The sequence below is a fragment of the Balaenoptera musculus genome, chromosome 17 (genome assembly GCF_009873245.2).
Source record: "Balaenoptera musculus isolate JJ_BM4_2016_0621 chromosome 17, mBalMus1.pri.v3, whole genome shotgun sequence".
NCBI lineage: Eukaryota > Metazoa > Chordata > Mammalia > Artiodactyla > Balaenopteridae > Balaenoptera > Balaenoptera musculus.
Window position 1 is genome coordinate 38683845 of NC_045801.1, and position 15409 is coordinate 38699253.

Genomic DNA, 15409 nt, shown 5'->3' on the forward strand with positions numbered 1-15409 from the left:
TGGGTCTATTTATGGACTATATTCTGCTCAGGTGATGTCCATCATTACACCAATACCACACTGTTTTGATTACTATTGCTTTACAGTCAGTCCTCAAGTAAGATAATTTGATCCCCACAACTTTATTTATTTCAAAGTTTTAGTTGATCCTCATTATTTGCAGATTCCATATTTGCAAATTCACCTACTTGATAAAATTTTTCTTGGAACCCAAAATCAATACTTGTAGCATTTTCAGGGCCATTCATGGATCTGTACAGAGTGGTGAAAAAATTGAGCCACGTAATGCACTTTCCCAGTGAAGGTCAAACAAGCAATGCTCTGACTTCTTGTTTTAGCTCTCATACTGTAAATAAGCATCTTTTTTGTGTTCTATTTAGGGCCATATTTTTAAAAATTTTTGTGCTTTCTATTGGTGACCCCACTGTGTAAAATGGCCCCTAACAGTAGTGTTGAAGTGCTGTCTAGTGTTCCTAAGGCAAGAAGGCCGTGATCTGCCTTTTGGAGGAAAGATGTGTGTTAGATGAGCTTCATTCAGGCATGAGTAATAGTGTTGTTGGCTGTGAGTTCAATGTTAATGAATCAACAATATACACTCAATAAGGTGTCTTTAAACAGAAACACCCATAAAACAAGGTTCTGTATCGATTGGTGAGATGTTGTGGCCAGAAGCTCTCAGGAAACGAACCCTGTACTTCACCTAGGAACGATGATCCAGTAATCACTAGTTCAATGTTAACAGAGACTTATAAACCATAACTATTGTGAATAATAAGAATCAATCGTATTTGACTATTCAATTTTTTTCATTTTCATTTATATATTAGAATCAGATTATCAGTTTCTACCCAAAAAATTCTGCTAGGATTTTGATAGAGATTGCTTTGAATCTATAGGTCATTTTGGAAAGAACTGACATCTTAGCAATAGTAGGTCTTCTATTCGATGATTTGACATATCTCTCCATTTATTTAGGTCTTCTTTAATTTATTGTAGACATCTTTTGCCTTTGTCAGTGTACATCTTTTGTCAAATTTATCCCTAATTTCTATATTTCTGATACTAGTGTAAAATGGTACTTTTTAAATGTTTATTTCAGAGTTTTGTTGCCAGTATATAAAAATACAATCAAATAATTTTGTAAATTGAGTTTTTATCTTGCAACCTTGCTGAATTCATTAATTTTAGTAGCTTTTTTGAAGATTCTATTAGCTTTTCTACATATGCAATCACATAGTCTGTAAATAAAGACAGTTTTACCTTTTCCTTTCCAATCTGTATGACTTTCTAATTTCTTTTTATTTCATTATTGTATCAGTTAAAACATCCAGTCCAATGTTGAATGGAAGTGTGGCAGTGGACATAGTTTCTTGTTCCTTATCTTAAAAGGAAAACACTTAGTCTTTTACTCTTGAGTATGATGTTAACCGTAGGTTTTTTCACAGGTGCTCTTTATCAGGTTGAGGAATTTCCCTTTATTTCTAGTTTATTGAGAGTTTTTATCATGAACAAACGTTGTGTATTGTCCAATGCTTTTTGGCATCTATTGAAATGATCCTATATATTTTCATTTTTTTAATCTGTTAATAGGGTGAATTGAATTATATTGATTTTTATTGAAGTATAGTTGATATTGTATAAGTTACAGGTGTACAATACAGTGATTCACAATTTTTAAAGGTTTTACTCTATAATTATTATAAAATATTGGCTATATTCCCTGTGTTGTACAATATATCTTTGTAGTTTTGTGTGTGTGTGTGTAGTCTTTTTTTGTGGCTGCATTGGGTCTTCATTGCTGCGCAAGGACTTTCTCTAGTTGCAGCGAGCTGGGGCTACTCTTCGCTGCGGTGCGCGGGCTTCTCATTGGGGTGGCTTCTCTTGTTGCAGAGCATGGGCTCTAGGTGTGCAGGCTTCAGTAGTTGTGGCACGTGGGCTCAGTAGTTGTGGCTCTCAGGCTCTAGAGCGCAGGCTCAGTAGTTGTGGCGCATGGGCTTAGTTGCTCCGCAGCATGTGGGACCTTCCCAGACCAGGGATCGAACCCGTGTCCCCTGCATTGGCAGGCGGATTCTTAACTACTGTGCCACCAGGCAAGTCCACTGTAGCTTATTTCATACATAATAGTTTGTACCTCTTAATCTCCTACCCTTACTTACCCCTTCCCTTTCCCTCTCCCCACTGGTAACCACTAATTTGTTCTTTATACCTGTGAGTCTGTTTCTTTTTATTATATTCACTAGTTTGTTGTATTTTTTAGATTCCACATATCAGTGATAACATCCAGTATTAGTCTTTCTCTGTCTGACTTATTTCACTTAGCATAATAAAACCCTCCAAGTCCATTCATGTTGCTGCAAATGGCAAAATTTAATTCTTTTTTATGGCTGAGTAGTATTCCATTGTATACATATATCACATCTTCTTTATGCATTCATCTGTTGATGGACACTTATGTTACTTCCATATCTTGGCAATTGTAAATAAGGCTGCTATGAACATTGGGGTGCATGTATCATGTTTTTGTTTCTTTCAAATATATACCCAGGAGTGGAATTGCTGGATCATACAGTAGTTCTTTTTTCAGTTTTTTGAGAAACCTCTATACTGTTTTCCACAGTGGCTACACCAACAGTGTATGAGGGTTCCCTTTTCACCACATCCTCGCCAACATTTGTTATTTGTGTTCTTTTTGATGATAGCCATTCTGACAGGGGTGAGGTGATATCTCACTGTGAATTTGATTTGCACTTCCCTGATGGTTAGCGATGTTGAGCTTCTTTTCTGTGCCTGTTGGGCATCTGCATGTTCTCTTTGGGAAAATGTCTGTTCAGGTCTTCTGCCTATTTTTCAATTGGGTTGTTGTTTGTTTGCTTTGATGTTGAGGTGTATGAGCTGTTTATATATTTTATATATTAACCCCTTATCAGTCATATCATTTGCAAATATTCTCATTCAGTAGGTTGGCTTTTTGTTTTGTCAATGGTTTCCTTTGCTGTGCAAAGCTTTTAAGTTTAATTAGGTCCCATATGCTTAGTTCTGCTTTTATTTCCTTTGTTTTAAGAGACAGATCCAAAAATATATTACTATGATATATGTCAAAGAGTGTTCTGCCTGTGTTTTCCTCTAGGAGTTTTGTGGTTTCTGATCTAACATTTAGGTCTTTAATCCATTTTGAGTTTATTTTTGTATACGGTGTTAGAAAATGTTCTAATTTCATTCTTTTCCATGTAGGTGTCCAGTTTTCCTAGCACCACTTATTGAAGAGACTGTCTTTTCTCCATTGTATATTCTTACCTCCTCTGTCATAGATTAATTGACCATAAGTGTGTGGGTTTATTTCTGGGCTCTCTATTCTGTTCCATTGATCTATGTGTCTGTTTCTGTGTCAGTACATACTGTTTTGATTACTGTAGCTTGGTAGCACAGTCTAAAGTCAGGGAGTGTGATTCCTCTACCTCTGTTCTTCTTTCTCAAGATTGTGTTGGCTATTTAGGGTCTTTTGTGTTTCATACAAATTTTAAAATTATTTGCTCTAGTTCTGTGAAAAATGCCATTGGTATTTTGATAGGGATTGCACTGAATCTATAGATTGCCTTGGGTAGTATGGTCATTTTAACAATATTAATTCTTCTAATCCAAGAACACATATATTTTTCCATCTATTTGTGTCGTTTTCAATTTCTTTCATCAGTGCTTTATAGTTTTCCAAGTACAGGTCTTTTACCTTCTTAAGTAGGTTTATTCCTAGGTATTTTATTCTTTTTGATGCAATGGTAAATGGGATTGTTCCCTTAATTTCTCTTTCTGATAGTTCATTGTTAGTGTATAGAAATGCAACAGATTTCTGTATATTAATTTTGTATCCTACAGGGCTTCTGGTGGCGCAGTGGTTAAGCATCTGCCTGCCAATGCAGGGGACACGGGTTCAAGACCTGGTCCGGGAAGATCCCACATGCCACAGAGCAACTAAGCCTGTGTGCCACAACTACTGAGCCTGCGCTCTAGAGCCCGTGAGCCACAACTACTGAGCCCGTGTGCCACAAGTGCGGAAGCCCGCGTGCCTAGAGCCCATGCTCCGCAACAAGAGAAGCCACTGCAATGAGAAGCCTGTGCACTGCAACAAAAGAGTAGCACCCACTCGCCGCAACTAGAGAAAGCCCGCGCACAGCAACGAAGACCCAACACAGCCAAAAATAAATTAAAAAAAAAAAATTTTGTGTCCTGCAACTTTACCGAATTCATTAACGAGCTTTAGTAGTTTTCTGGTAGTATCTTTAGGATTTTCTATGTATAGTATCATGTCATATATTGACTGATTTTTGAATGTTAAACCAACCTTGCGTTCTTGTGATAAATCCCATTTGGTCTTGATTACATTACATTACATATATGGATTCTATTTGATAAGTTTTTAATAATTTTTGCATTCACATTCAAAATGTTGGGTATAGCTTTCTTTTCCCTTTTTAATAATGTGACTGTTTTTCTGTCACATCAAAGGGGTCATGCCCTTTGATTAAACTCGAATATAAAAGCTCTTGGACTTCCCTGGCGGTCCAGTGGTTAAGACTCCATGTTTCCACTGCAGGAGGCGCAGGTTCGATCCCTGGTCAGGGAAGATCCCATATGCCGCACAGTGTGGCCCCCAAAAAATAATAAATAAAATAAAAGCTATTAAATCTCTTATGTAGCTTGGGAAAATAATGTCAGGAACATATCTGAACAATGAAAGCTGTAAAATGCATTTGGTGTGTTTCTTGAGAGAGAAAAAATGAGAAAGCTGCACAAGCAAGTTACATTTTCTTGCCAAGTGAAGTTTTCTAAATGTTGCATTTTCATTATTCTTCCAGATAGATTAAATATTCCAGAAGGGAGGCAAAGAAAGGGAGAATTCCTTATTTTTTAAAAAAGAAAGAAAACAAGATAAAGTTCCTTCTTGTTAGTGGGAAAAGAATTCAAGGGGAGGGAAATGGTAGAGGGAAATAGACATGTGAAGATAGGCACACTTCATGAGGATCGCCTCCCCCCCACGTTTTTAAATGGAGAAAGGGAAGAACATAAACTTCTATTGAGCCCTATGAGCTATGCACTATGGTAGTACTTTTGCATATACCTTATATAATGGTTTTGGATGGGGAAGCCTTTTTGGAGAACAGAAGAATCCATAATGTTGCCCCCAATACATTCCAAATTGCTCATGTGGGCAAAACTTTGAACATAAGATTATTTAATATGCTTGATCTGGTCTCTAAATGAAAGGGCACATTTTGAGACACTGACTAACTGGTGTCCAGAAGAGGGTTTCTGGACTGAAAAGACCCAAATCCAAGTCATCTAAAGATGTATTCGTGCCTCCCCTGAAAAAGAGAAAATTAATGGGGGGTAGGGGATTACACTCGTCAATAATCAAAGGGCTTTCTCTTTTTAGTTGGAAAAGGAAATAAACTTTTTGGTATACAGCTTCAGATGGCAAAAATAGGATCAAAGGTGGGAATTACAGAGAGTAGGACTTCAGCTCGACCACTGATCCAGGCTATCTGGAGGTGGGATACAGGTGCTTTGTAATGACCTGGTGTTCCAGATGGGTGATGATGGTTGGACATGCACCATCACTGTGGGACACCGGGAAGAAACAGAATTCCTGGGTTAAGTGGGAAAGAGAGCTAACAGTCTGATAGACAAGGTCTGTTTCCACTCGAAGAACCTATGAATCAGCTGTGTCTGACTACTCTCTCCACACAGGCAGGGTTGGAATAGAATATGGTGGGTATAGTGTGTGTGTGTGTGTGTGTGTGTGTGTGTTTGAAGGCCATCGCCTAAGAGTCCCTCTCACAATCATCCTGTACAATGACAATATCACAGGAGTTGGTAGTTAACTTGGGGGAACGACAATCATTTGAATGTTAGTCCTGGTGAATTAGTTCTGAGTCTCCCCTGGGAACAGTGAGCCTTTGAACCTGCCTGTCCTCGTGGGCTTGGAGGAGTGTCTCTGGCTGCAGGGTTGCCTTCCACCTCAAGGATCATGGGACAGTATCGAATGGTGAGTAAAAGCTAGGCCCATGCAGTCACACATAATAGGATTTGGGTTCTGGTTTGGTCTCATTACTAGCCACAGGACCTTGAGTAAATAGTCTAACCTTTTTTGGTACCTTATTTTCCTTGCCTGTAAAATGAGAATGCTAAACCTACCTGAAGAGCTCAGTGTCAGAGTTAATGAGATGATGAGTATGAAGCACTCAGGAGAGCTCCTGGCGCATGGGAAACACTTAATGAGTGGCTATAGTTAGGCCAGACGTCCTGTGCGGCACACTGAGCTGGGCAGGGGCTGCAATCACTTTGGACCGTAACTACCTTGGCTGTTTATCCAATTTACTTCCATGCAAGAATGTAGCTCCAAGAGAGCAGAAACACGGCTGTTTTATTCACTCTTTGATTTCTAGTAATTTGTACGGGGCCTGGAACACCTTAAAGGTTCAAAACTGGAAATAGCTGTGTCTCATTCCCCTCCAGGCCCAGTGAGTCTCTCTCCATGTCGGCAGGGACAGGCCCCCGCGAGCGGCTCAGAACAGCCTCCCCTTGGCACAATTTTGCACTGTTCGCCAGACCAAGATCACGGCTCAGTAGCTGCAGCACACAGGCTCAGCAGCTGTGGCGCACAGGCTCAGTAGGTGTGGCGCACGGGCTTAGCTGCTCCGCGGCATGTGGGATCTTCCCAGACTGGGGATCTAACCCATGTCCCCTGCATTGGCAGGCGGATTCTTAACCACTGCGCCACCAGGGAAGTCCCCTGGGTGACTCTTAATTACTGATGCTTGAGAACCACTGCCTGGGTTCAGGGCCCTCTGACCCGGGCCTCCTTGCTCCTCCACCCAAATCAGTCTGTCTGAACCCAGGCAGTTTCTGCATCACGCTCTTTGCACCCACAGCCCGAGAACAGGAGGGAGTCAAGGCCAGACCGACCTTGGGAGAGCCTGGGGCCTCAGGACTTGAGGTGGGACCAGGCGGGGGGCTGGCAAACCTGCTGTGTGGGGAAGGCCCAGCTCATGACATCAAACTTTTTATTTTTTAGTTTCTGGTCTCGAAATTCCTCTGGATTGACTAAGCCAGACCATGGAAAGTGGACACCGGCAGATGCCCGGATCCCAGCGGATCACCGGGGCAGGTCGCAAGGAGAAGAACTTTTTGTGCTCCGGGGAAGGGAAGGGCAGGATGGGAGTTAGCAAGGTGGAGGGAGGCTGAGTGCTCTGCAGAGAAACTCTGAGTGGGAGGCTCCTGGAGAGGATGGGGCACGTCTAAGAAGATGTTTAGGTTGTTTGCTGAGCAGTATGTGAGGCGACCTTGCCTGGGCTCCCTCAGTCCTCCAGTAAATTCTATTAAACCCATGAGCATATGGTACGAGTGATTTTCGTTGTGGAAACTGAAGAAGGGTCAGAGGTTCAAGCGGAAGGCCAGGATGATTCAGGCTCCACACAACAAACAATCTGGCAACCTGGAGGAGCCGGAGAACACAGGGTCCCCCAGGACTTACATAGCCTGAGGGCTTTGGGCTTCTACAGGCCACAGAACCGGAGAAGTCGAGCAGATGTTCCCTAATCTTGGGGGTCAGGGGGCCCCTGGCCAACCACTCTCAACCCAAAGAAAATTGAGAAGACAAAAGGAAAATGTGGTTTGGCTCTATAAACGGGATACTAATTATAGCCATTTGTGCAAACTGTTTTCCATTAGTGCTTAATTGCTTACCATGCAGTATAATAACAATTACGCATTGCATGACCTACATGTCAGATTAGCTGAGTTTTATTTGCCTCCATGTGGGCCAGTCTTCCTCATGTCTTGAGGAAGTCTGGTTGTCTGTGGGCTAACACAGTGGCTTTATTTATAACTTGAAAAAAAATTACAGGCACAACACTCAGTGTATGGGTAATTCTCTCCTCTAAGAGGCGGATTACCTCATGTGCCTCAAATGTCAGTATGTTGCCTAGTTTTGGGGCTTGGCCAAAAAAAGAGAATGTGCATTCTATTAACACTATATCTGTCTGTCCTTTTCTATTTAGGAGACCTATAAAGCATCCCTCACCAAAGCAATGAGGTCCCCGCACACCTCTAAAACAGAACTTGAATAATCATTCCCAGCCAATGTTAGTAGCTCATCCTAAATCCACACTTCAGGGAAGAGAATAAAATACAGAAACAATTCCTCAGGGCACAGTCAATAGAGACAGCGGATGAAAAGGCTCTTCAGCGGTTCCCCCCTAAAGAACAGCTTGGAAGTAAAGGACAGCAGCTCACGAATTCAAGGAGGCTATTTCTTTTTTTTTTTTTTTCTACCTACTTCAGCACCGAATTATATTGAAGCCAATCTTTGACATCATATCATTTTACTTGTAAATATTTCAGTGTATAAAAAGGTGATTTGGGGTGATGGGTCTTAATCAATTAAATTTTCTGATTTAGCATTATCAGAATATCTTTGTAAAATACTCAACCTCAGCAAAATGACTTCAAGGAGGCTATTTCTGAGAAGGAGCCTCCAACGATCTTCCAAACTCTTCCTGATGGCCTACTGTGTGCCTGGCTCTGGCCTCAGCGCTGTGAAGGCAGAGTGGGGGCCAGGGGTCAACACAAAATGCACGAGTTACAAAACCTCGTTTCTGTCCTTAGGGAAACGATGACTTGGTTGGGGGAGGGACCACAGATGAATTAAATGGGCCCAGATAAAAGAGGAGAGAGTGGGAGAGCAGAGGAGGACAGAACAAATATATCAGCAAAGCAATCTTACTTCTGCAAGTCGTCTGGTCCGAGTTGAGGATGTAGCCTTGTTTGCACCTGCAGACATACGAGCCAGGAGTATTGATGCAGAAGTGGGCGCAGTGATGCTCCAGGATGCTGCACATGTGGACCGCTGAAAGGGAAGACACGGCAAGTTAAGGCAACGATGATGCCTTCTCTAACTGCATCCCCCTCACGAACATTCATCCAGAATCTACTCTGTGAAGGAACGAGCAGGACTCAAAGAGAAACAAGCTGAAGTCCCTCCCCTCAAGGGGTAGCCTCTGGTAGGACCAGACACTTCTACATAAATGCCATCAGCAATATATAGATAGGGGGCCACAGAGGGTCAAAGGGAAATGATGTTAGGCTGAGCCATACGAGATTGCTGATATCCAACTAAACACAGGTCAAAAACGACCTACAAAAACAGCAATTTCACAGTGCAATTAATACTATCCAGTCGGTGGGCAGAGGGATCAGAAAGTTTGCTGATACCAGGAGTGGCTCTGACTAACGTGTGGACTTGGTAGGCCGCAGCGGGTTTGGAGGAAAAGCTATTAGTTAAATGAGGATGTGGTAAAGAATCAACGGTTTCTCAGGATCATAAATCCCAAGAGTAATGTAATTTTTTAAAAATTATTAATTAATTCATTTATTTATTTTTGGCTGTGTTGGGTCTTCGTTTCTGTGCAAGGGCTTTCTCTAGTTGCGGCAAGCGGGGGCCACTCTTCATCGTGGTGCGCGGGCCTCTCGCTATCGCGGCCTCTCTTGTTGCGGAGCACAGGCTCCAGACGCGCAGGCTCAGTAGTTGTGGCTCACGGGCCCAGCTGCTCCGCGGCATGTGGGATCTTCCCAGACCAGGGCTCGAACCCATGTCACCTGCATTGGCAGACGGACTCTCAACCACTGCACCACCAGGGGAGCCCCCAATGTAATTTTTTAATAGGCAAAAGTATTATAAAAATTTTTGGAGTTAAAAAATGCACTCATATGTTTCCATAATCTTTATGTCTCCATTTAAAATATTTCTGGATGGACCTAGAGTCTGTCATACAGAGTGAAGTAAGTCAGAAAGAGAAAAACAAATACCGTATGCTAACACATACATACGGAATCTAAAAAAAAAAAAAAAATGGTTCTGAAGGACCTAGGGGCAGGACAGGAATAAAGACGCAGATATAGAGAATGGACTTGAGGACCTGGGGAGGGGGAAGGGTAAGCTGGGATGAAGTGAGAGAGTGGCATGGACATATATACACTACCAAATGTAAAATAGATAGCTAGTGGGAAGCAGCCGCATAGCACAGGGAGATCAGCTCGGTGCTTTCTGACCACCTAGAGGGGTGGGATAGGGAGGGTAGGAGGGAGACACAAGAGGGAGGAGATATGGGGATATATGTATATGTATAGCTGATTCACTTTGTTATAAAGCAGAAACTAACACAACATTGTAAAGCAATTATACTCCAATAAAGATGTTAAAAAAAAAATTTCTGGGACTTCCCTGGTGGTCCAGTGTTAAAGAATCCACCTTACAATGCAGGAGACGCGGGTTCGATCCCTGGTCAGGGAACTAAGATCCCACATGCCACGGGACAACTAGAGCCTGCGTGCCGCAAACTACAGAGCCCACGCGCGCTGGAACCTGCGCACCACAACTAGAGAAGAGAAAACCTGCACACCACAACTAGAGAGAAGCCGGCTCACCACAACGAAAGATCCTGCATGCCTCAACGAAAATCCCGAGTGCCGCAACTAAGACCCGATGCAGCCAAAAATAAGTTAAATTTTATAAATAATAATAATGGGGACTTCCCTGGTGGCGCAGTGGTTAAGAATCTATCTGCCAATGCAGGGGACATGGGTTCGAGCCCTGGTCCGGGAAGATTCCACATGCTGCGGAGCAACTAAGCCCGTGCGCCACAACTACTGAGCCCGCGTGCCGCAACTACTGAAGCCCGCACGCCTACCGCCCGTGCTCTGCAACAAGAGAAGCCACCGTAATGAGAAGCCCATGCACCACAACGAAGAGTAGCCCCTGCTCGCCACAGCTAGAGAAAGCCCACGCACAGCAGTGAAGACCCAACACAGCCAAAAATAAATAAATTAATTAAAAATAATAAATAAGGTCCCACTTGTTTATTTTTGTTTTTATTTCCATTACTCTAGGAGGTGGATCAAAAAAGATCTTGCTGTGATTTATGTCAAAGAGTGTTCTTCCTATGTTTTCCTCTAAGAGTTTTATAGTGTCCAGTCTTATATTTAGGTCTCTAATCCATTTTGAGTTTATTTTTGTGTATGGTGTTAGGGAGTATTCTAATTTCATTCTTTTACATGTAGCTGTCCAGTTTTCCCAGCACCACTTATTGAAGAGACTGTCTTTTCTCCATTGTATATCTTTGCCTCCTTTGTCATAGATTAGTTGACCATAGGTGCGTGGGTTAATCTCTGGGCTTTCTATCTTGTTCCATTGATCTATGTTTCTGTTTTTGTGCCAGTACCATATTGTCTTGATTACTGTAGCTTTGTAGTAGAGTCTGAAGTCAGGGAGTCTGATTCCTCCAGCTCCTTTTTTTTCCCTCAAGACTGCTTTGGCTATTCGGGGTCTTTTGTGACTCCATACAAATTTTAAGATGATTTGTTCTAACTCCGTAAAAAATGCCATTGGTAATTTGATAGGGATTGCATTGAATCTGTAGATTGCTTTGGGTAGTATACTCATTTTCACAATGTTGGTTCTTCCAATCCAAGAACATGGTATATCTCTCCATCTGTTGGTATCATCTTTAATTTCTTTCATCAGTGTCTTATAGTTTTCTGCATACAGGTCTTTTGTCTCCCTTGGTAGGTTTATTCCTAGGTATTTTATTCTTTTTGTTGCAATGGTAAATGGGAGTGTTTGCATAATTTCTCTTTCAGATTTTTCATCATTAGTGTATAGGAATGCAAGAGATTTCTGTGCATTAATTTTGTATCCTGCAACTTTACCATATTCATTAATTAGCTCTAGCAGTTTTCTGGTGGCAGTTTTAGGATTCTCTATGTATAGTATCATGTCATCCGCAAACAGTGACAGTTTTACTTCTTCTTTTCCAATTTGTATTCCTTTTATTTCTTTTTCTTCTCTGATTGCCGTGGCTAGGACTTCCAGAACTATGTTGAATAATAGTGGTGAGAGTGGACATCCTTGTCTCGTTCCTGATCTTAGAGGAAATGCTTTCAGTTTTTCACCATTGAGAATGATGTTTGCTGTGGGTTTGTCATATATGGCCTTTATTATGTTGAGCAAAGTTCAAAAATAAACAAGTGGGACCTAATGAAACTTCAAAGCTTTTGCACAGCAAAGGAAACCATAAACAAGACGAAAAGACAACCCTCAGAATGGGAGAAAATATTTGCAAATGAATCAACGGACAAAGGATTAATCTCCAAAATATATAAACAGCTCATTCAGCTCAATATTAAAGAAACAAACACCCCAATCCAAAAATGGGCAGAAGACCTAAATAGACATTTCTCCAAAGAAGACATACAGATGGCCATGAAGCACATGAAAAGATGCTCAACATCACTAATTATTAGAGAAATGCAAATCAAAACTACAATGAGGTATCACCTCACTCCTGTTAGAATGGGCATCATCAGAAAATCTACAAACAACAAATGCTGGAGAGGGTGTGGAGAAAAGGGAACCCTCTTGCACTGTTGGTGGGAATGTAAATTGATACAGCCACTATGGAGAACAATATGGAGGTTCCTTAAAAAACTCAAAATAGAATTACCATATGACCCAGCAATCCCACTACTGGGCATATACCCAGAGAAAACCGTAATTCAAAAAGACACATGCACCCGAATGTTCATTGCAGCACTATTTACAATAGCCAGGTCATGGAAGCAACCTAAATGCCCATCAACAGACGAATGGATAAAGAAGATGTGGTACATATATACAATGGAATATTACTCAGCCATAAAAAGGAACGAAATTGAGTCATTTGTTGAGACGTGGATGGATCTAGAGACTGTCATACAGAGTGAAGTAAGTCAGAAAGAGAAAAACAAATATCGTATATTAATGCATGTATGTGGAACCTAGAAAAATGGTACAGATGAGCCAGTTTGCAGGGCAGAAGTTGAGACACAGATGTAGAGAATGGACATATGGACACCAAGGGGGGAAAACTGTGGTGGGGTGGGGATGGTGGTGTGCTGAATTGGGCGATTGGGATTGACATGTATACACTGATGTGTATAAAATTGATGCCTAATAAGAATCTGCAGTATAAAAAAACAAACAAAACAACTAATACTAAACTTTCATTGGGTTATTTGTATGGAAATATGTTAATATAAATGTTTCAGACATTACATGAAATTTCTAAAAATCTTTTTTTTTTTTTTTAATGAATTTTTCATTTTAATTTATTATTTATTTATTTATTTATGGCTGTGTTGGGTCTTCGTTTCTGTGCGAGGGCTTTCCCTAGTTGTGGCAAGCGGGGGCCACTCTTCATCGTGGTGCGCGGGTCTCTCACTATTGCGGCCTCTTGTTGCAGAGCACAGGCTCCAGATGCGCAGGCTCAGTAATTGTGGCTCACAGGCCCAGCCGCTCCGCGGCATGTGGGATCTTCCCAGACCAGGGCTCGAACCCGTGTCCCCTGCATTGGCAGGCAGATTCTCAACCACTGCGCCACCAGGGAAGCCCTAAAAATCTTATATTTGTATTTGTATGGAAATATGTATGGAAATATGTTAATATAAATGTTTCAGACATTACAAAAAATAATAATAATAATAATAATAATAAATAAATAATATATTTCTGCGTTTAGTTTCTGAAGTACCTCGGCTTTCAGATACATTGATTCTTGCATAAGTCTGTTGGAGCTCATGAAAATTCTTATTGTTTTTTACATCTTAATTTATGACTTTATTCCATATAATTCAACCTGAACATATTTAAAATTAACAAGCATCAGCATAAGCAGAGTACAATTTATGCAAGTGTTGTCATAAACAAAAAGGATGTCCATATGTAGAAATATATTTTTATAAAGCTAAAACAGAAGAGGCTTTCAAAAGCTAAGAATAATCCCCTCACTCCAGTGCTTAGGAAAACTCAGCTACTGATGAAATCGTGGCATATCTTAAGTATACGTCCCTTTACTTCAAAGTAAGAAACATGGTGGGCAGTAAGTGAAAGTAAAACTTTTTTTTTTTTTTTAATATTTTTATTTATGTATTTATTTGGCTGTGCTGGGTCTTAGTTGCGGCATGCGAATTCTTTTTTTTTTTTTAACTTTATTTATTTATTTATTTATTTATTTATTTATGGCTGCGTTGGGTCTTCGTTTCTGTGCGAGGGCTTTCTCTAGTTGTGGCAAGCGGGGGCCACTCTTCATCGCGGTGCGCGGGGCCTCTCACTATCGCGGCCTCTCTTGCTGCGGAGCACAGGCTCCAGACGCTCAGGCTCATCAATTGTGGCTCACGGGCCTAGTTGCTCCGCGGCATGTGGGATCTTCCCAGACCAGGGCTTGAACCCGTGTCCCCTGCATTGGCAGGCAGATTCTCAACTACTGCGCCACCAGGGAAGCCCAAAAGTAAAACTTTTTAATTTCATGATACAATTTAGAATGATTGTTCTGAGTTTACGATTGACTGTGTTTTAATTCCTGTTAGGATACAAATAATGTTAGGAAAGTTCATAGATTAAATCCAATCAGTCATTTTTACTTCAGAGTGAAAGAAATATGTTTTTGTGACCATGGGCAATTTTCTTAACTTCTTTCTATTAAATGGGAGTAAAAATAGTACCAACCTCATAAGGGCCTTGTAAGGGTTAAAAATAATTAAGATGGTAAAGTGCTTAAAACATAGCGCAGGGTAATGCTTGATATGCGTTAACTGTATGTAGCAAAGGAGAAGCATGGTGGACTTTTGTTTTATTTTACATACCTGGGTTCATCCTATATATATTCATCTTCACCTTGGTTTTTCACTCAGCATTAATAACAGATTCTATCTCTATTGATATATACTATCTTTCATGGAATCTAAGATGCACCCAATTTCCGAGATGTTAAAGTGTGAGGACACATACATTGATCCTCAGTATTCACAGATTCCATATTTGAGAATTTGCCTACTTGCAAACGTTTATTTGTAACCCTGAAATCAATACTCAGAGTGCTTTCATCATCATTCGTGGACGCACTCAGAGCGATGAAAAATTTAGGTCGCCAGCTGAGGTTGAACAAGACGATGCTCTCTCTGCATTCTTGTTTCTGCTCTCAGACTGTGAATGAGTATCCTTTTCAAGTGCCACACTGTTTGCATTTTTGTGCTTTTTTGTTGATGATTTTGCTGTTTCAAATGGCCCCAAGTGTAGTGCTGAAGTGTTGGTGTTTGCTGAAGTGAAGTGTGTCTGGTGTTCCTAAGTGCAAGGAGGCTATGATGTGCCTTATGGAGAAAATGTGTGTTTGATAAATTTCATTCGGGCAAGAGTGATAGTGCTGTTGGCTGTGAATTCAATGTTAATGAATCAACAGTATATAAATAAGGTGTCTTTACACAGAAACACACATAAAACAAGATTATGTATTGATCAGTTGACAACAGTGTTGGACCAGAGGCT

General features: G+C 41.0%; 1 protein-coding gene across 3 annotated transcripts in view; it reads right to left on the reverse strand.

The window, feature by feature from the left end:
* The window catches only part of MATN2 (matrilin 2), a 159247-nt gene that overhangs the window by 79631 nt on the left and 64207 nt on the right, over window positions 1-15409 (reverse strand). For all 3 annotated transcript variants that reach the window (XM_036830498.1, XM_036830496.1, XM_036830497.1), the window contains exon 4: window positions 8780-8902. In XM_036830498.1, the coding sequence (XP_036686393.1) occupies window positions 8780-8902 (123 nt within the window). The remainder of the gene's footprint in view (window positions 1-8779; window positions 8903-15409) is intronic.